This window comes from Taudactylus pleione, unplaced genomic scaffold (genome assembly GCF_031769625.1).
Source record: "Taudactylus pleione unplaced genomic scaffold, aTauple2 ptg000062l, whole genome shotgun sequence".
NCBI lineage: Eukaryota > Metazoa > Chordata > Amphibia > Anura > Myobatrachidae > Taudactylus > Taudactylus pleione.
This window is the reverse complement of record NW_028284464.1, coordinates 1,459,669-1,481,996: the sequence shown is the minus strand read 5'-3', so window position 1 is coordinate 1,481,996 and position 22,328 is coordinate 1,459,669. Positions and strand designations below refer to the sequence as shown.

Here is a 22,328-nt window from a genome sequence, read left to right as displayed (position 1 = left end):
CAAATCCCACAGTGCCACCGGTGGGACAAAGGGTGGCTGAACTCGGAGAACACCCTGAAAAAAAAAAAGTCTAACATCCAGCAAAGCAATCCTTTGCTGGGACAAAACTGACAGCGCAGAAACCTGTACTCTCAAGGTGGCAAGGCGGAGACCGAGGTCTAACCCAGCCTGGAGATGAGCAAGTACCCGGAAAACCCTAAAAACCTTAGGGTCATACTTTCTATGGGAACACCATTGCCTAAAGGAGTGGCAACCTCTGTAATAGTTGTGGGAAGAGGAAGGCTTTCATGCCCTAAGCATCGTCTGAATCACAGAGCTGGAGAAACCTTTGGCTCTTAAGATGGTAGACTCAAGAACCATGCCGTCAAAGACAGAAGAGGTAAGTCCGGATGAAGGCAGGAATCCTGCATCAACAGATCCGGCCATAGAGGAAGAGGAAACGGAGTGTCTATGGATAGATTCCGTATGTCTGTGAACCAATGGCGCCTGGGCCAAGCAGGAGCTACTAGTATTACTTTGCCACCTTCCTGCTTAAATTTCCTGAAGACCCTTAGGATGAGGGAAATTGGAGGAAAGAGGAACGCCAGCTTAAAGTCCCATCTCACTGCTAGTGCGTCCACGAAGGTGGCTGAGGGATCTCTGGTCCTGGACCCGTATCTGGGGACCTTGTGGTTGTGACCATGATGTCTACATCTGGTAGGCCCCATTTGTTCACTAGAAGTTGAAAAACCCTCGGGTGGAGAGCCCACTCTCCGGCGTGTATATCCCGACAGCTTAGGAAGTCTGCTTACCAGTTGAGGACTCCTGGGATGAATATTGCCGGATCAGCTGGAAGATAACGTTCTGTCCAGATCAGAATGTTTGCCCCTTCCCTCATGGCTGCCTGACTTTGCGTGCCTCTCTGATGATTTAGATAGGCTACTGTGGTCACGTCATCGGACAGGATCTGGACCGGCCTGCCTCGGAGTAGGTCCTGTGCCACGATGAGCACTTTGTATACTGCACAAAGGGATGATGACCTGTCACCGCCCCCATCCGCGAAGACTGGCATCTGTGGTGAGGAGTACTCAATTTGGAATCCAGAATGGGCGACCCTTCTCCAGATGAGCCTTTTGTAGCCACCACGAGAAAGCTGAACCTCCGGAGTGAGAAGGATCCTCTGGGACTGTATTAGATGATACTGCCCATTCCACCGGGAGAGAATCAGTTGTTGCAGAGGCCTGGAGTGGAACTGAGCATATTCCACCATGTCGAAGGTAGATACCATTGACCCCAGAACCTGCATCGCTAATGGAATGGATACCCTGCGCTTGCGGAGCAATTTGTGCACTCGCAATAACAGGTGTCCCCTGGCAGAAACATCCTTTGTGCCGGAGAATGCAGAAGCCCCTAGATGTACCATGCTGCTATATTGGAGTAAGGGAGGATTTCTTCCAATTGATGATCCAGCCGTGCGTCTGTAGGAAGGCAATGGTCAGTTGGAGATGGTGTTCTAAAACAGCTGCAGACTGTGCCAATACCTGGAGGTCGTATGGCAATATTCTGACTTCCTGACGCCTGAGGTAGGCCGTTATAACCACCATTATGTTGGTGAAGACACGAGGATAGACCAAAAAGCAGTGCCTGAAATAGGGAATGTTGTTGCAGGAAAGCAAACCATAGAAATTGTTGGTGGGATGGCGTAATAGGCACATGCAGATACGCATCCTGAATGTTCAGGGGAGCCATAAAATCCCCAGGTTCCATTGCCAAAATAATTGACCGAAGAGTCTCCATACCGAACTTGGGAACACGGATAAACTTGTTGAAGGTTTTCAGATATAGAATAGGGCGACGAGACACATTTGGTTTCTGAGCCAAAAACAGATTGGAATAATAACCCCTTCCTTGTTGAACCACAGGAACTGGGATTATCACCCCTGTCCGCAGTAGGGAGTAAATAGCCTCCTGGAGGGCCAAGGCCCTCCAGGAGGCTATTGGGGCTATCTGATGGGGTTGTTGTACAAAAAACTTCTGGGGTGGATGCCTCTGGAAGGTGAGAGCATACCCCTGAGAGACCACTTCTCGGACCCAGGCGTCTGTTGTTGTTTGAAGCCAGTAGTCCGCAAAGGACTAGGAGGAGGCCCGTCTCCACAAGTGGAGGGTTTGTCATCCGGCTTGGAAGCTGGTCATCTGGCCAGCCAGGACCTTTTAGTTTGCTGCTTGGTGGTCCTGCGAGAATTAGACGGTCTGGAGAAAGGCTGTCCTTTTGCTCTTCCCTGAGGACGAAAGGACTGAAAAGAGGACTGCCTAGACTTTGATGTAGCTGTTGATGGCCTGCAGATTTTGAGGCTGCCAGAGTAGCCACTATCTTATCCAATTCCGCTGCAAAAAGTATGTTTCCATAAAAAGGCAGGGATTTCAGAGCCTTCTTGGATCCTGCATCTACTTTCCAGGCCCTTTTAAAGAGCTCTACGAGCAACAACCGAAGCTGCCGATGCTTTAGAAGCCAGGAGTCCAGCATCTAATGCAGCTTCTCCCAAATAGAAGGCCACTTCCCGTATAGGGAGATATATGTCAGCTGTTCTCGAGTAGCATTTGTTAGAGTATCTTCCAATGCCCCCGTCCATTTTGCAACAACCTTGGATACCCAGGCCGCAGCCATAGCCGGCCGAGTAACAGCTCCAGACAATAAAAACACTGATTTAAGAAATGTTTAAAGTTTTCTATCTGTAGTATCTTTAAGAGAAGACGCGGACGGTATAGGCAACGTAGCACTCCTGACTAAGTGTGTCACATGAGCATCCACAGTAGGAGAGACTTCCCACTTAGTACATTCAGTAGGTGGAAAAGGATACAAAGATGCTAATCTTTTTGCAACATGGAACAGTTTATCCGGAGTACTCCATCCTTCTCCCATAGGTCCAGTAAGCTGCTCAGACTTAGGAAACTCAGCTTTTACCACCCTCTGGTGTTTAAACACTGGAGCACTAGGTTTAGGAGCTTGCTCATCATCCTCTATATTTGGGATTGATTTGACCACCCCACCAAAGAAGGGACATCCACTGTAGAAGGATGGTCCTCCTCTACCGAGTTAGACCCTGGAGAAGAACTCGTCGCATCATCTGACTCCTCCGATGATGCATCTGAATCTACATGCCGGGCAGACTGACAAAATTATATTGTTCGCTTAGGTGCTTTAATGGCTACTGGTCTGTTCGCCTGCAACATTTGTTGAAATGCAGCAGCTGACTGAGCTGCAGCAGCTGCTAGTCTGAGTTGACTTGAGTGGGAATAAACAGCAATCCAGGAAGGATGTATAGAGGGGGCAAACATAGCAGACTGGAACTGCTGTGGGTATCCCATTATGGGAGGCAGTGTGGGAGCAGCCAAATGGTCCACTAGCTGCATCATAACCTGAGACAAGGAGGACACCCAAGATGGCTCCTGTACAGGTGCTGGTAGACTGGACTGGTGAGGTGGTTCTTTATAACAAATAGCACACAAACTATCCTGTATAAAGTCTTAAGGGGACAAGCCCGCCAAACAACATTTACATGACACCAGCACCGTGGCCTCAGTTTCCTGTTCCCCTTATTCTTAGACATAATAAATAAGTGCAAATGTGACTGCCTTCACAAGCAACAATAAATGTGAAGTACAATTTGAGAAACACAAAAAAAAATGTATTCCCCACACACCTGTTGCAAAAAGGTTGAGGAGAAATAGTAGTGATAGTTATACCTGACAGTACAGAAAGTAAAGGCAGTAACAACACAGCAGAGCTAGCAAAAGTCACATGCAATGCATATACAATATACTTGCAATGGACCCTGAATCAACTTCTCAAAACACAAGGTTTGCCAGGATTTTGAGCACAGTATAACCTGGCCTCTGGGGAGAGGTATACAGGGAGACTAGACCCAAAGCCTTCTGAGACCAGCAGCTACAGCAGAGCACTAATAGTATTGGCTGGGCATCTCATATAAAGGAGGGTAGGAGGAGCAACCCAGACGCGTGAAAACCTCAGCTGGATCGGTGTCTGGGCTGGGGGAGGGGCTGCCAGGGAGAGCCTACCTTCCCTATGCTGTGTTAACCCCTTATAACATGGCCGCCGCCACTGTCCCAGACGCCAAAACTGACTTGCCCCGGTTGTCTAGTGAGGGACGCCCTACTACAGCAATCTCTGGCAGGTCTCCAACTGCCGGAGGTACGGACTGCCACAAGCAGGGAACCACCTTACCTGAGTCCCCTTGCTTCCGGCTGCAGTCCTGGGTCCCAGCATCGCCGCTAACCAAGCTCCGCTGGTGCCCACCAAAATCACCAGTCCGGTTACTGGTGTTGCGGCGCCGGTAGGGGTAGGTGGAGCAGCAGCAAAGGCATTAGCTACTTGCTCTGAAGTAAAAAGAAATAAAATAAAACATGAAATAAAAAGCTTGGGACTGCCTGAGCAGTCTCCCTGTTACAGGGGTGTCTGAATCCTGGCGCACCAAACAAAAAACTGAATGCCTGTGGCCAGGGTATATGTGGAGGAGGACCTAAGGCATCTTGGGAGTTGGATCACTCCAACCACATTTCCCCATGGTATCCCTGTGGACTCTCTATGGACCCTGAAGAAGAAAATACGATTTTACCCACGTAAAATCTCTTCCTTGGAGTCCATCTGGAGGATGCCATTACTTTTGGGTTATGCGTAGTGAAGTGTGGAGTTGGACACTAGCTTAATTGAAACTGGCTCCCACCCCCCTATATAATCACTCCCCTTCCACCGTAAGCTCAGTCTATGTTTAACAAAGCCGGAGAAAGACCCACGGAAAGAACTGATAAACCAGACACCAACAGGTATCTAGTATGAAACCAAACGAGAGGGATTGCTGCATCCCCCAGATGGACTCCACGGAAGAGATTTTACGGTGAGTAAAAATCGTATTTCCTTTATCATCTATCTGGGGGATGCCATTACTTCTCGGACATACCGAATCATGCCAATTAAGGAGGGGGAGCATTGGAACCGATCGCTCTAAGAATTTTTCGCCCAACACTGGCATCCCTTGGGCCAGATGTATAAAAGCGGTAAAAGTGTGTACAGAAGTAGCTGATTTGCACATCTGCTCAACCGAGGCACCATGCCATACAGCCCAAGAGGCTCCAACAGCACGAGTCGAGTGAGTACGTATTGAGGCCGGAACCACCACATTCGAGGACAAATATGCCTGCCTAATAGCAGAAGTGACCCATCTAGCGATCAACCCTTTTGAGGCAGGCCAGCCTCTTTTTGGTGCATCAATCAACACCAACAGAGAGTCTGTACGCCTCAAAGACGCAGTATGGTCCAAGTAAATGCGTAACGCACATACCACATCCAACAGTGCTAAGGAAGAAGCTTCACTAGTCACTGAATTCTGGCGAAAAGCTGGAAGGACAATACCTTGGTTCATGTGGAAAGCCGATACCACCTTTGGAAGAAAGGAAGGTTTAGTGCGTAACACTACCCTATCCTCATGAAAAATAAGAACCGGTGCTTTACAAGAAAGAGCCGCTAATTCAGATACCCTTCTGGCTGAGGCAATGGCCAAAAAGAAAACAACCTTCAAAGTGAGATATCGCAATTCTACATATTCCAAAGGCTCGAATGGTGCATTTTGGAGTGCCTCCAAAACATAATAAAATCCCAAGGAGGAACCGGTTGGAGATAAGGAGGCTGTATGCGAAGAACCCTCTGCAAGAATGTCTGAACTTCTGGAATGGTGGCCAATTTCCTTTGAAACGGGATATCTCTCTCAATCTCTCTCTTTATATATATATATATATATATATATATATATAATCTGGGAAGTAACTGGTTTGCGAGCCTGTATCATGGTTTTCACCACAAACTCTGAAAACCCTTTGGCCCTCAAAATATTGGATTCAAGAACCATACCGTCAAAGCCAAGCGAGTCAAATCTGGGTGACGGCATGGACCCTGAACTAACAGATCTGGACACAGGGGCAGACGATATGGAACGTCTGCCAACACGTTCCGAAGAACTGAGTACCTAGGACAGTGCGGCCAGTCTGAAGCCACCGGAATGACCGGCCGTGCCACTAATCGAATACGTTACCTTTGGTAACATTACCAGCGGAGAAAAGATGTATCCCAGCTGGAACACCCAAGGTGCTGTCAAGGCATCCACCAGAGATGCCTGAGGATCCTGGGAACGAGATCAATACCTTGGAAGTTTCTTGTTGAGACGAGAAGCCATTAGATCTACGTCTGGCGATCCCCATCTGGCAACTATTTCTGCAAACACCTCCTGGTGTAATTCCCATTACCCTGGATGCACACTGTCAACTTAAGAAGTCTGCTTCCCAGTTGTCCACCACTGGAATGTAAACTGCTGAAATAGGTGGCACCCAATTCTCTGCCCAATGAAGGATGTGAGAAACCTCCCTCATTGCTAGCCAGGTGTGTGCATCACCCTGATTGTTTATGTAAGCAACTGCTGTGGGATTGATTGGATTCGAACTGGTAAATTCTTTAGATAGCATTGAGCCTGAATCAATACATATCGAATTGCCCTTAATTCCAGTATATTGATGGAAAGAGTGGCTTCCTGGACAGACCAAAGACCCTGTGATTGTCTGTCTAGAACCACCGCCCCTGTAAGACTGGCATCTGTGGTGACAATGGTCCACTCTTTTACTGACAATTGGCAACCTATGTTCAGATTTAGCCACCACCGGAGAGACTTCCGGGTCTGCCGAGATAATCTGAACATCTGCCTGTTTAATCGAGGGTATGATTTTATCCATCGATGAAGCAATTGGTTTTGTAGAGGTCGGGCGTGAAAATCTGATGAAAGGAACAGCTTCGAATGAAACCACCATTTTTCCAAGTATCTGCATAGCTCTGAGATATGAGATATCTGTAAAATGGTCCTTATTCTGGATTGCAGATCCTGAATCTTTGTCTGCGGAAAAAACACTGTGACACTGAGTGTCGAAGAGAAGACCCAGAAATACTGCCCTCTGGGATGGAATTAAATTTAACTTGGGAAAATTTATGATCCAGCCTAATCTCTGGAGTATGACTAAGGTAATCTGAAGATGTTGTTGCAATAGGGCCATTGAAGGTGCCTTTAGCAACAAATCATCCAGATAAGCCAACACGTTTATTCCCCCACTCCTGAGTAGGAAGATCATGTGTGCCATAACCTTTGTAAAAACTCTGGGAGTGGTGGCCAAACCGAATGGTAGAGCCTGAAACTGAAAATGCTGATGCCCTACTGCAAATTGCAGAAGATGCTGATGACCTCTCTATATAGGAATATGTAGGTAGGCATCCTTGATATCTATGTAGGCTAGAAATTCCTTTATCTCCATAGAACAAATGACTGATCTTATTGACTCAATCTTGTATTTTTCCAAGTGGAGCTAAGCATTTAACCCCCTGAGGTTGAGAATGAGACGAAATTATCCATCTTGTTTGTCTACCAAGATAGGACTGGAGTAGAACCCCAGACCTTGCTGTAGCACCGGGACCAGAATAATTACTCTGGAATCGGAAAGCGCAGATATTGCTTGCATAAGAGCCACCTTTCGGCAACATCCACAGGGAGAGGGGTGGAAGAGATTATTTTTGGAACAGGACCCTCCAAATCCAGCATGTAAACCCTGGTGACCATTCGACTCAAAAATCCGGATTGGATTGAATCCAATTTTCCAGGAATCTGAGAAAGCGACCTCCCACCAGAGCATGAGTTCCAGACCCATGACAGTCATGTGGTTTGACCTGTTGGCTTAGCAGCAGGTCGACAGATGCCGGTGACAGAACGTCCCCTAAAGGTTCCTCTTCAGGAACCCCTAGGTGCACCCCGGAAGACCTGAAAGTTTCCTCTGCCTTGAGTCCGAAAGCATCGAAACCTAGGAGTTTTTACTTTTAGAGTAGTTACAGGAAGATACAGACTTTTTCCTCCTGTGACCTAAGAAATAATTTTGGTTAATTCTGGGCCAAATAAAGCACCTCCTTCAAAAGGCAATGCCTCTAAAGCATGCTTGGATTCTACATCTGCCTTCCATGATTTAAGCCATAGCGAACGCCTGGCAGAAATGGCCAAAGCAGAACTATGAGACTACCTGAATAGTATCTATTAAAGCTTCACCTATATAGGTTAGAGCTTCCAAAATCTGATCAATTATGGAACTATCTTCAGACATATCCCCTGATTGAAAACCAGTAATCATTTGATTCAACCAGGGATTGATAGCCTTTATCACCCAGGCGCTGGCCAACACTGGACGCAGCGATACTCTTGACAAAGTGAATAAAGATATAAGTACAGCCTCACTCTTCCTATCCATAGGATCTTTATTAGTTACAGACTGTGTTGTGGGATTAACAGTGTTCCTAACCAACCTAGCAATAGGTGGAGTTTCCCAAAGCTTGGTATCCCGAAAAAGGATAAAGGCACTTACATATTTTCGGAATATGAAATTTTTAATCAGGCTTTAATATTTCCTCAAAATGTGAAAATTCTGGGAAAACAGATACATTTTTCTGAACTAGTCTCTGGAGTAGCTGTTTCCTGTATATGCAAAGTCTCCCCAGCCACATTTATTAACAAAGACACTCCTGAATAAGACGGAGAAACCTCCTCCCAGTTAGAGGTGTCTTCCCAGTAAGAATCCAATTCCCCTTCTTTCTGGGAAGAGGTAGCTGCAACCTCTTCACTAGGAAAATCCACAGAGGAACGGCCTGACCGTCTCTTAGTGGCTATAGCCCCTGCTGCCAATTTATTCAGGGACATTGCCATCCGAGTGAGACATCGTCCCATATTCTGGGCCCATCTAGGCTCTACCGAGGTATCAAATAAAGGAGGAGCTTGAGCACAGGGTAGCCTATATTTTGCCTGAGAGTGACGTAATTCACCTATGGCCTCAGCCATAAACTTGGCCCAATCAGGCATCACCGACTGTTCAGCCGAACATCACAGTAATGAATCCACCTGTGAACAACCAGCAGAGTGACCCTGGGTCTGCACCGTTTGGCAATTTTTTATCACATTTTATACAAGTATAAATAGTGACTGATCCTTGTTTCTTGGCCCCTTTGTCTGGCTTATCTATACTTAGAAAGAAAGACAAGACAAACTAACCAATGCAAAAAGCTACCTAGTCCTTATAAAAAAGTGTAGCACTGATTGATAGTATAAAGACCAATAAGAGGTTAATTAAGACTTCAATTCACCCATCTGTTGACTGCAAAAAAGTCCAAACTCTTTGCATAACCAAAGTAAAACTATCTTATATACCCCAGTATGTTACTGCCTAAATTCCTGAGAACAGTGCAGTAAAACATAAATGCTATATTATATGTATATTAGCCCAGAAATAACTAGGTTAACACACAAGTCAAATCCTAGTAACTGCTTAATACTAGCTATCCTGCATGCTGAACTCCTCCACACAGACGGTGTGGACGCTGTTGGATTAACAGATGTACTGATCAGCTGCTACAGAAGTACGAGAGGGAGACGTGGCTTGGCACAGCGTCCTGCTTCAATCAGGACACCTGTTTACACTAATCGCCTCCAGCTTTCATCGGAGACTACCGTGGCCCGCACTGATGACGTCACACGCGGTGCACCACAACGTGCAGCACGGAGCATCCTGGAACCCATCAAGCCCTTCTCTCTACAAAAGGCAGCAATATGTTGCTACTCTGTAATTTCCTCCAGCATGCTGTAGGAAACTGAAAGCGGCGTGGTTCTGAAGCCCTGATGAGGTGTGAGACATGGCGGCTCTACAGTGAGTATTTACCCAACCCCAGCCAATCTGCTCACAAGGAGTGTGCTGGGAAGCAGTACACATAGGCAACCAGGTATTTTATAAAATATGTAAAAGCTTACCTTCTCTTTGCCCGCGGCCCCCTCAGATGTGTGTCTGGCATGGAGAGAGACCCAGAGACTATGTAGTTTGGTGACTCTCACAGGTTCCGTCTTTAGAGTGGGAAACAGGATTCACACAAACCTCTATCTAGCTAACTCCCACTCTGTTAGTGCTTGCTTGCTTGCTACCTGTTGCCAGGAACTAAAGGGCCCGATTCAGACCCGCTCGCTAGGCTGCGTTCGTATGTAGCTGCCGATGTTTTGCAATGTGCGCATGCATCGCAGTGCGCAAACTAGTCCATGCGATTGGGAAGCGTTCGCTCGCTGCGCATAGCCAGCTCGCTAGAATGAGTGACAGGACAAGCCGTTTACGGGAGGTGACAGGGGATGGTCGATGAAAACGGAAATGTGGTGGTGCGAACGCAGGCGTGTCTGAGCGTCTTAACACTGTTTTAGAGGCGTGCATAATTAAGACGCAGCGTCATAGTACACATCACATAGTTGAATTACACACTGAATCACTCGCAGTGCTTGCGGCAGGGTATGGTCAACCACAAGTGCTGCGTTTGCTTCCGATGGTACTCGATGTTACCGATTGCTCATACACTTCCTGGAGATGACACGGGAAAGTGGGCGTCTTATGACAGGCTGGTGTGCGTCTAAATATACACAGAGATCGCACGCCAAGACCCAGTGGGCGTGCTAGTGCCCTGCCGTGCGATCGCGGTATTTGCATACTTTGGCTGCACGCGAACGCATCTAGCGAGCGGGTCTGAATCCCAAATCAAACATTAAATTAAAGAAATGAAACCTAACTAAAAAGCTAGGACCTATCTTAGCCAGTGCCTTACTCCAAAGGCACTAAAAACAAGACTGTGCTTTGGGTGGAAGGGGTGGGGGTGGGAACCAGTTTCAATTAAGCTAGTGTTCGACTCCACACCTCACTACGCATAATCAAGAAGTAATGGCATCCCGCAGGTGGATGATAACAAGAGATATGGTAAGAACTTACCTTTGTTATCTCTGTTTCTACGAAGTCCATAGGGTCCACAGGGTTGACCTTGGGGTATAGCTGGATCTGGATCCATGGGCACCACGCAGTTAAAGCTTTAGCTGCTCCCAGGATGCACTTGGGTCCGTCCTCCTCTATACCCCGCCCCCGGCCACAGCACCTCAGTTGGTAAGCAGCCAAGGCCGGAGGAGGAGACTAAACAGAGAGAAGGAAGACTGGAACACACAAGAAACTATACTCACAGAAATGGGAGACGGAAAACCGGTGACCAGCCACACAGCCCATTTGAAGCCAGGTGCGTCAGGGCGGGCGCCCTGTGGACCCTATGGACTTCGTAGAAACAGAGATAACAAAGGTAAGTTCTTACCATATCTCTTGTTTTCTACTTCAGGGTCCATAGGGGGTCCACAGGGTTGACCTTGGGGATGTCCCAAAGCAGTACAACTAAGGGCGGGGACGCTCCTGTGCTGAAAGGAGTACCCGGCGCCCAAAGGATGCATCCTGAGAGGCAAAGGTGTCAAACGCATAGAACCTCAAAAACGTTTGAATTGAAGACCAAGTGGCCGCCTTACACAGCTGAACAGCAGAAGCGCCACGTCTAGCAGCCCAAGAGGGACCCACAGAACGAGTGGAATGAGCCGTAACAGAGGCTGGCACAGGTAATCCCTCCTGTGCATAAGCCTCACAAATAACGGAACGAAGCCAACAGGCTAACGTTTGTTTGTTGGCAGGCCAACCCCTCTTGTGAAAACCAAAGAGGATAAACAAGGAATCAGACTTCCTAACCGAAGCCGTCCAGTCTACATAAATTCTAAGCGCCCGGACCACATCTAAGGAAGTCTCACCAGCTGAAAGATCAGGGGACTGAAAAGCTGGCACAACAAGTTCCTGATTAATATGGAACTTCGAGACCACTTTGGGCAAAAACTCAGGACGAGTGCGGAGCACCGCTCTGTCCTGGTGAAAAATCAGGAAAGGAGGGCGACAGGAAAGCGCCCCCAATTCAGACACCCTCCTGGCCGAAGCAATTGCCAGGAGAAAAACCGTCTTAAAATGTCAGCCACTTGAGCTCCACCGCCTCAAGAGGCTCAAACGGAGGACCCTGCAGGACCCGTAGCACCACCGCCAAGTCCCAAGGAGCCACAGGAGGCACAAAGGGAGGCTGGATCCTGAGAACACCCTGGAAAAAGGTGTGAACGTCTGGTAGTATTGCAATCCGCCGTTGAAACCACACGGACAAGGCGGACACATGAACCTTCAGAGATGCAAGGCGTAAGCCGAGATCCAATCCTGACTGAAGAAATTCCAAGATCCTAGAAACTCGGAACACCTGAGGATCATAATGTCTGGACTCACACCACTGAAAGTAAGTGTGCCACACTCTGTGATAAATCCGTACTGAAGCAGGCTTGCGTGCCCTGAGCATGGTACCAATAACCGAACTGGAGAAGCCCCGAGACCTCAAGACGGCTGTCTCAAGAGCCACGCCGTCAAAGACAGCCGACCCAGATCCGGGTAAAGGCAGGGCCCCTGAGACAACAGGTCCCGACGCTGAGGAAGAAGGTACGGAGCGTCGATGGAGAGGCTCCTGAGATCGGAGTACCAAGGACGTCTGGGCGACGCCGGAGCTACCAGCACGAGCATGCCGCCGTCCTGCTTGAATTTCCGCAGAACCCGAGGAAGCAGGGATATCGGAGGAAACAGATACGCCAGGTGAAACGTCCATTTCACCGACAGCGCGTCCACCAGACTTGCACCTGCGTCTCTTGTCCTTGACCCGTAAACGGGCAACTTGTGATTGTGACGGGAGGCCATCAAGTCCAGCTCCGGCAGTCCCCACCTGTCCACGAGTAGCTGAAACACCTCTGGGTGAAGCGACCATTCCCCGGGATGCACGTCGTGACGGCTGAGGAAGTCCGCCTCCCAATTGAGGACTCCGGGGATGAAGAACGCCGAGATCGCTGGAATGTGACCCTCCGCCCAAGTCAGGATACGAGACACCTCCGACATCGCTGCCTGACTGCGAGTTCCGCCTTGGTGATTGATATACGCCACCGTGGTGGCGTTGTCGGACTGCACCTGTACCGCCCTTCCGTGAAGAGCGGGGCCGGACGACTGCAGGGCCCTGTATACTGCCCGCAGTTCCAGGATGTTGATGGGGAGAAGTGCTTCTTCCGCTGACCAACGACCCTGAAGCGACAAAGAGCCGGTCACTGCCCCCCAACCCCGGAGACTGGCATCCGTCGTGAGCAGGACCCAGTCCGGGATCCAAAATGGGCGCCCCTCGACCAGATGAGCTGTCTGAAGCCACCAAGCCAAAGATAGCCGAACGTCCGGAGACAACACCAGCACCTGAGAGCGGATCCGGTGAGGTAACCCGTTCCATTCTGATAGAATCAGCCCCTGCAGGGGCCGGGCCCAGAACTCTCATAGCCGAATGGACCGACAGGCGGCAACGGCTCAGGCAACTGCGTATCCGCAGCTGTAGGGAGGCGACCTTCTCCGGAGTCAGGAAGATCCTTTGCTGACGCGAATCCAGCAGGGCTCCCAAATGAACCACCCGCTGTGATGGAATCAGGGAGGACTTTTTCCAATTTATCAACCACCCGTGTGCTTGCAGGCAAGCGATCGTCAGGTGGAGATGTTGAAGCAGTACCTCCGGAGAGCTCGCCAGCAACAGGAGGTCGTCCAGGTATACATTCTGGTTCCGAAGATGTGCGGCCATGACCGCCATAATCTTCGTGAACACCCTCGGTGCCGTGGAGAGACCAAAGGGTAGCGCCCGGAACTGACAGTGGTGTTGAAGGATAGCGAACCTCAGATACCGCTGGTGTGAAGATGCTATCGGAACATGGAGGTAGGCGTCCTGGATGTCCAGGGACACCATGTAATCCCCCGGTTCCATCGCCAGAATGATGGAACGTAACGTTTCCATCCTGAACTTGGGAACCCTGAGGAATTTGTTCAGAGACTTCAAGTTGAGGATAGGGCGATGAGAACCATTGGGTTTCTGCACCAGAAACAGAGACGAATAATACCCCGTCCCTCGTTGTGATAGAGGAACGGGAACAATGACCCCTGCTTTCAGCAAGGACTCTATAGCCTCCTGAACCTGTAACGCCTTGGTCTTGTCCTGAGAAGGACTTGTGCAGAAAAACTGGTGGGGTGGTCTGTGCCGAAAAGACAGGGCGTACCCCTGGGAGACCACTTCTCGAACCCAGGCATCCGTGGTGGTATTGTGCCAGCACTGGGCAAATAGAAGAAGTCGGCCTCCCACTCTGAGGTCCCCCAGAGGGAGGCCCGTCCCATCAGGCCGCAGGTTTATCTTCCTGCTTGGAAGAAGGGCGCCGAGCACTCCAGGCTTGCTTCTTGGGTTTAGAGGCCGTCTTACTCGCAGACTGTCTCGGGAAGGACTGACCTTTCGCCTTACCCTGAACCCGAAAGGAACGAAAAGCCGAACTCCGAACCTTAGCAGGCAGTGCCGCCGAAGGGAGGAAGGCCGACTTGGATTTAGCCAGGGTGTCCACTATTTTGTCCAAGTCCGGACCAAATAGTAATTCCCCATTGAAAGGTAAGGCCTCCAGACCTTTCTTTGAATCAGAGTCCGCTCTCCAGGACCGCAACCATAAGGATCGGCGGGCAGACACCGCTGCAGCCGATACCCTCGAGGTCAGCAGACTAGCATCTAAAGAAGCTTCTCCAATGTAAGAAGCAGCGTCCCTCATTTGTCCCAACAACGCCCGCTGGACATCCGGAGCGTCGTCCGGGAAGGTATCTTCCAATGCATTGGCCCACCCCTCAATGGCCTTGGCCACCCAGGAGATGGCCATGGACGGTCGGGCCACCGCCCCGGAGAGGGAGTAAATAGACTTTAAGCAAGTCTCAACTTTCCTGTCCGTGGGATCCTTCAGCGAGGATATCGACGGTAATGGTAAGGTGGCGCCCCGAGTTAAATGGGTGACATGGGAATCCACCGCCGGTGGAGTTTCCCATTTTTTACAATGTGCCTCAGGGAAGGGGTAATTAGAAGCCAACCGCTTCTGAGGAAGGAATCTCTTACTGGGCGCCTGCCAAGCTACCGCCACATGATCCGTCAACTGATCCGACAGGGGAAACACCGCAGAAGCCACCTTAGTTTTTTTGAAACTAGGAAACTTCGACTTAGGAACCGGTGCCTCATCCTCTATAAGAAGAATAGCTCGCACCGCCCTAACTAGTGCTCGCACATTAATGGACGACTTGGTATCCATTTCCTGGACCGAGGCGTCCGAGTCAGTGTCATCAGGGACCTCCCCATCATCTGAGGAACCCTCTGAGTCCGATACCTGAGCAGCCCGTGTCATGAGTGGGCGTTTTGAAATCCTAGAAGGCATGTCAGTCTGCAACATTGACTGAAAAGCCGAGGAAGCGGCCACCAAATTTTGCACGGAGTTGGAGAGCACATCCACCCAGGGTGGAGGAGTCACCATAGGGGCCTGAAAAGGTACCACAGGCTGCTGCGGCACAGGGGAAGCCTGTATATACATAGGCAACCCCGCATAGGGACCCACCGACTGAGACCCAGGAGGACTCCGCAATAACTGCGGGACACCCGGGGAATGGGGGATGGTCGGCTGGGGCAACGACCTAGTAGGGAGAGCAGTCGGGACCGACAGACGGTCCGCAATAGACACCAGCACTTGAGAAAACATCGCCCACGGTGGTTCCTGCGCCAGAGAAGGTCTGGATGGGCCAGGAGCCACCTGGCATCGACTACACAGGCCATCCTGTGACAAATCCTCCCTATCTACTCCTGCAGAACAGCGTCCGCAGGAGGCCAACACCGGAGCCACTGAGCGCTCAACCTCCTCGTCTGACATGACAGAATATATTATATATCTGGCACCAGGGTAGAAGTAAAACGCACTCACCGGTGTGCTGAACAACAGCCCACAATATGGCACTGAGTAGCACACAACTGTATGTGACGGACCTCACAAATACGTGATCTATATAAGTGAGGTCAGTAGAAACGCCCCTCCCCCACACACCTGTAGGGCTTGTAGGAGAAGTAAAGGGATAGGTATAAGCTGACAGTAAGTAGAAAATAAGCACAGACAGGCAGCACTAGCAAAAGTCACATACCATGCAGGAAGATATACTCACTGCACCTTTACACTACAATCAACCTGCCCAAATTCAGTGTCTGGGAGGGCTATAGTGCTGTGTACGCTGTCCTTAATCAGGGGAGAGGTACACAGGGGGACCGGTCCGCGTGCTCCCTGAAGATCTGCGCTGCCACTGTGAGAAAATGGCCGCTGGAGACCTCAGAGGAGGAGTGGCCGAGGAATCTGCAGCTCAGCGACGCCAGACTCCGTGCTGAAAGGCGCGCTGAGCTGAGGGGAGGAGCCGCTGACAGGGAAGGCTTCCTCCCCTGGCTAGCATATTAACCCCAGGGCTTGCCGGCATCCCGCTTGCCATATATCCCTGGTGGTCTAGTGGTCCCACGGGTTATTCCTCTTCAGAGGGGGAGCCCGCCGCCACCGCTAGCGGCCCCCGGTCTGTCCCCTAGGACCGGGGGCAAAGGACTGCATCTGCAGGCAAAACCCGTGAGCCGCCGCTAATCGGCGACTCGCGGCTTACCTTGTCCCCGGCGACTCCGGCAGCAGTCCAGGGAGGGACGCAGAGTCCGGCTAGTACGGACTCTGGCCTCCCGCCGCGATCCCAGTGCAGTACTGGCGTCGCGGCGCCAGCGGGGAAGGAGAGCGGCAGCGTGGGCGTCTGCATAGACAGCCCGTCGCTGCCACACTAGAGCCTCTGTTGTAAAATAAAAATCTAACAGGCTCTTTTTTTTTTTTTTTTTTTTTTAAATAAAAATAGAAAGCTTTCGGGGGCTGCTACTGCAGCCCCCCTGCGCAGGTGACCCGACTCCGGCCGGGCACCAACTCAAACTGAGGTGCTGTGGCCGGGGGCGGGGTATAGAGGAGGACGGACCCAAGTGCATCCTGGGAGCAGCTAAAGCTTTAACTGCGTGGTGCCCATGGATCCAGATCCAGCTATACCCCAAGGTCAACCCTGTGGACCCTGAAGTAGAAAAAAGGAATTTGTAACTATATAACATGTTAATTTTCTTTGTCTTATGTCTGTATACTAGGGAAAAAATAAAAAGGGAATAAAAAAAAATATATGTAAATAAACAAAAGAACACAGAAAACTGCGCGCGGCTGGCTACAAAAGCTCTGTTACAGAGTTATGGGGCCCATACATCTGTGAGGGATTGCCCCAATTTCTAATTCTGCTGACACTAGGGAAATCCAACATGTTGGACAATCTCGATTACCCAATTCCTACCTGAAAATTGTCAGAATTGGCGAGTCAGGATTTTTTAACATGTTGAATTTCCCTGATTCCCCAACAGATCTGCATCAGGTATTCACGGCACTGATGTATGGCCTGCATTACTTACTGTATATACCACTATCCAAAACTGTCACCCATTGTGTTCAGAGAAAGCACATGGCAGTGTGACAGCTGTCTGTCAGGCGTTATTTGATATTGTTATATGCAAATTATGAGCTACCTATGTAAGAAGATTGACAGTGCTTATGTGTGTTTTTTAGTGCTCCCAATATTTAGCTACTAGCTATATTTAATTATGTTGTGTACAGCAACACAGTGTAATGGGCTGAATCCTTATTATTCACTGGAAAATCCTTACATTTCTATGTTTCAATATCTGTTCAAGGTTTTTCTGTATTGCTTGAGAACAACCCAATGGTTAAGCCATATCAGTAATGTCATAGGAATTTCATAGGGGATACGGTCAGAATACCAACAGTTGGGATGCCGGCGCTCATAATGGGTTTAAGCTTATTATAAGCTTATAATTAGGGGTTGGCACTAGGGGGATGGTTAGGTTAAGGGTGCAGGGAATGGGAGGTTCGGTTTAGGCACTAGGGGAGGAGGTTAGGTTTAGGCAGCAGGGAGGGAGGTTTAGGGGTAGGGAGAGGGGGAGGGTTAGGATACTGACCGACAGGTGTTGGTATCCTAACCCTGTCAGGATGCCGGCATCGTGTTTCTAACCGCCAGGATCCCCAGCACCGGCATCCCGTAGCCAATCCTTTCATACCACATTATGGCCACACCTCAGCTTCAAACAATTTCTTCTTTATTCCATCATTTGAGTCCTCACGATTCTTAAGTCTCTCCAACTCTTTTTCTGCTCTTTCTTTAGCTTGTCGAATATTCTGGAGCAATTCAGTGGCTTCAGAACTGGCCTTCACTGCCTATATATGATATAAAAAGAAAATTAATGGAAAATATTGAAAATATTGAAACCAAATAAATAAAACTGGGTATTTTAAACTTTTGTTAAGTGCTTTTTTCATGTCATAAATTGGGCAACCGAGGGTATTGGCCCTGCTTCAGAAAGATGAACATTAGTTCCGATTTAAACCAAAGCCTAAATCTAGCTTTAAGGTGCAATTTTGCACCTTAGCAAAAAGATGTTGCTTCAATTTAAAATTAACAAATAGCTCAATAGTTGGCCATGTTCTAGCTTATTTCTAAACTGCAGTGAAAAAAACAAAGCTGCTCAGCAATCCTGTACTACATGCAAAAGCAGGTTGTATATTTTCTGCATGCACAAAAATGGATAGCATGGTTTGTCCAGGTGCAAATTTTCCCACTTTAGCTTGTTGTGCTCCTAACTCTAAACAAGGCCCTAAATGACAACAAATGACAACAGATGACACTTCGTCCTGCTGACCACATTCTATAGATGTGATGTGAGCTAACCAATACATTCTAAATCAGTATTTGTAGAAGTAAAAGGAGGCTGGAAAAGAACCACTAAGCGTTGAGACAAAGTTAATGCTCAGACCCAAGTCAACTTCCAAATGCAAGAAATTCAAAAGGAATGGAAGACCAAAAAACTCTTGGTACACAGTAATCACTTTCGCACTATGAAATGTGGGGCAGTCAAACATTTTAGTAGATCTACGTAGAAACTTTGTTCCATTGTCCTGATGGGGTGGATGAATTGTTTCCATCAAGACTGCAGATTCAAGATTGACAGACTGACTAAACCATATACAAATCCCTCCTGAGGCTATGGGTTTGATTCAGAGCAAATGGAGGACAAAATGGTGGGACTATCTTCTACCTTTATCCCTATACCCACTGCTCCCCCCCTTCCCCTCCCCCCAAACTTACTCTCTACTATAATAATGAGGATTTGGCCATCCAGAACACTATGGGGTGATATTTACTAAAGTGAGAGTTTTTAGAAGTGGAGATGTTGCCCATAGCAACCAATCAGATTCTACTTAACAGTTAACTAGCACCTTCTAGAAGATAATAGCTAGAATCCGATTGGGACATCCCAGGAGACCAAAGGGGCTGTCACATTCAAACCTATAAACATTTGCAACCGATGATAAACATAGCCCTAGTAAAGGGGGGACATTCTATAGAAAGGAGGATTAGTGATCCTGACAGTTTCAAGAAAGAGGTTAGTGCTAGAATGGAGATCTATTGGTCAATTATTTCCAAATTATACAAGGAGGTTATTCTAACTGCTTGTCTAGTTAAGTCATGAGGAGTCAGCATTGTAAAGTAGCCAAATCTAAGGAACATTCCACCCAGTTCCTCTTATAGAGATGTGCCAGACGAGGGAACAATAATGTCAGAGGGATTGGATCTTTATTAATCCATTGTGACAAATGTTTTTAGCTGCTGCTGCAACTGCCAAAAGCTGCATATTACCCCTTGAGCAGGATCTAGGAAACAAAGAGGGTCGAAGATTCCACAATGCTCACTCTACATCCAGAGTAAAGGAGATACCAAGGTCATGAGTTATAAAGGTTGGAAAAAACAACCATAATTCCTGGACAATACCGATGTCCCCATTTTTAAGACTGTTAAGATGGACTCATGAGGAGAGAATGAACATGGACGTGGTGGCAAAGGAAAACTACTCCTCATCCCAGGATATTGGCAATTGCAGTGACTACCTATCAACATGAAACTGAGAAGGCAGATATAGCAATATGATGCTGTCAAATTAAAATCTTGAGCTACCAGACTGAGAAGTGTGGAATTGCACATAAACCTCTGTTTCAAGGTTTAAAATTATTGTCTCTATCATGCTCATACAGCATGGGATGGAAGTACATGATTTGATCAGAAAAAAGGTATATTACAGTAGCTTCTGCAAACAGCAACATTTATCATGAGGAAGGAGTACTTTTTAAGGAGGCTTAGGAAAACCACTGGGGTTGTTGGTGTCAGCAATGATTTGCCCAGGTTTATGGTCCAACACTGGAACCCCAGGAGCTGGTCAATAAGCTGATGAAATAAAGGCTAACTGATTCAGGCCTTCATTAGGATATTGGGCATGATTCAGACCTGCTCGCTAGATGTGGCTGCTTGCTCCCAGCGTATGGAAATTCATCTAAGTGACGTCAAGGCAGCCGCTCGCAAGGCAAGGCATAAGCACGCCCACTATGTCTTGGCGAGCGATCACTTTGTGTTTACAGATGCCCACCAGCCTGTCTTTAGCGCCCACTAGCGTACGTCATCTCCAGGAAGTATATACAGCCATCGGTACATCAGATCTGACCGCAGCGCTTGCGGGTGACTGTACCCTACCGCAAGCACTTCAGTGTATTATTCAACCAGGTGACGTGTACTATGACGCTGCCTGTTAATTATGCACGCCCCAGAAACGGCATGAAAACACACTGGCACGCCTGCGTCCGCAACTCCACTCCCCCGTTACTACTGACCTGTCCCTGTTACCACCCACATACGGCCTCTCCTGTCCACATACAGAATAACCATGGCCACTCCAGATAATGTGATAATGCAAAAGCAGATCTGATAATTGGGAACCTCTTCAAGTATTGTCTGCTGTCTAAGATTTGAGCCAGATGACACTGCATGCAAGCTATGCATTGATCAATGATCTGCCCACTAGTTTAGCACAATCCATTCTCAATGTAGGAGGCACTCTGCGCCATTTTCCAAATCCCTCAGTAGTTCTTCTCAAATTAATGTCTATATAGCCATGCAAGCGTCTCTTAAAATGATCACCTAACCTGTTGACTGAAGAGTGCTCATAGAACACTGCATCTAAAAGAAGAAATGTGGTCCATCAACACGTCATCAAATCTAGAGATACAAACCTGGAAATGATTCCCAGTGGTGGCTGACACGGGAGACAAAGGGCAGATTGTGCCCTCCTCCCATCCATAGAAAACTAAAAGTGCATGGTGATGGGGGCATGGCCTGAGCAGGCATGGAGTAAGAACTGTGTCTTAGAGCTCCCCAGTCTGATTACCCTGTTAAGTGCTCCTGCAGCCACCTGTAGTCCTGTGCGCTCTCCTACCTGCCTTTGCTGTCTGTTTGGCCTGGTGTTCTAGTGGAGCCCCACCTGCTCTCGGCTGGCTGGATTTGGCCCCTGTGGGTCCAGCGCTACCTCTTGGCCTCCGCCATTACTGAAGTCTTGGTCTGCTGGACAACTCCTCTCCTGTGCAGGCTGCCCCGGGGTGCAGCGCTGGTGCTGCTCCCATGTCAGCTCCTCTTCAGCAGAGCCGCGGCTTGGCTCTGGTCCTTATGGCTTTGTGTGTGAAATGGGACTCCTTTTCCTTCTCCCGTCATCTTGCAGCCGGTTGGCCTCTCCTGTTTCAGCACTCGCTTGGAGCCTGGACTGCCTGCTCCTGGCCATAAAGATACCTGGTGTTAGGGCACTCTTCCTCCCTGGTGCTGTGCTATATTTACAGAAGGGGGACCCTGCTGGCAGTTTGGAATATGCTTGCTACAGATCCTGAGCATATGTATATATAAATTTTGGCTACCTACCTCCCTCTTAGTACTGTGCTCTGCTGTAATTGCTATATTGCTGTTGTGGTGGCCAGTCTTCTCTGCTGGTACTTACCTGGCAAGGGATCTGCCCTCCTGCTCAGTCTCTCTACTAAATAGAAGCATCCCATTCCCCCTTTCTCCATTCTCTGTGGTGCTGGATTATCGGCTGGAGCTGTCCGGTTATGTTTCTGCTGCAAGTACTTATCTGTTTTAGTCCTCGGTGTTGGTGATTCTTCCATTTCTGGACTTGGATCTGTTACTTTAGTACTTACCTGTTGAATCAGAGACCAGAGGCTTCGGTGGCAGCAAGGCTTTAGAAGCTTACCGCTCTTTTCCCTTGTCAGACTTTGGTCTGGTTCCTGCAGAAACTCAGTCACCCTCATTGCCTTTGCAACCCTCTGTCTCCCTTTCTAAGACCCCTGCTGTCACAATGGAGAAGTTTTTACAAGCTATTACCGACGCAGAAAACCATGTGATGGATCGTGTGGCAAAGGTGCATATTGACCTGTCCTTTATTCGTCAAGACATGCAAAAAATGAGAGACCGGATGATGAGACTGAGAACTATATTTCAACTTTGGAGGATAATAGTGCTCCTGTTTCTGGCCGACTGTCCTCCTTAGG

The 22,328-nt window shown here is 48.6% G+C and overlaps 1 protein-coding gene across 4 annotated transcripts in view; it reads right to left on the bottom strand.

Annotated features, from left to right (window-relative positions):
- CIT (citron rho-interacting serine/threonine kinase) overlaps window positions 1-22,328 on the bottom strand; it is a 166,026-nt gene that overhangs the window by 64,310 nt on the left and 79,388 nt on the right. For all 4 annotated transcript variants that reach the window (XM_088465302.1, XM_088465323.1, XM_088465312.1 and 1 more), the window contains one exon: window positions 17,985-18,125. In XM_088465302.1, coding sequence (XP_088321428.1) covers window positions 17,985-18,125 — 141 coding nt within the window. The remainder of the gene's footprint in view (window positions 1-17,984; window positions 18,126-22,328) is intronic.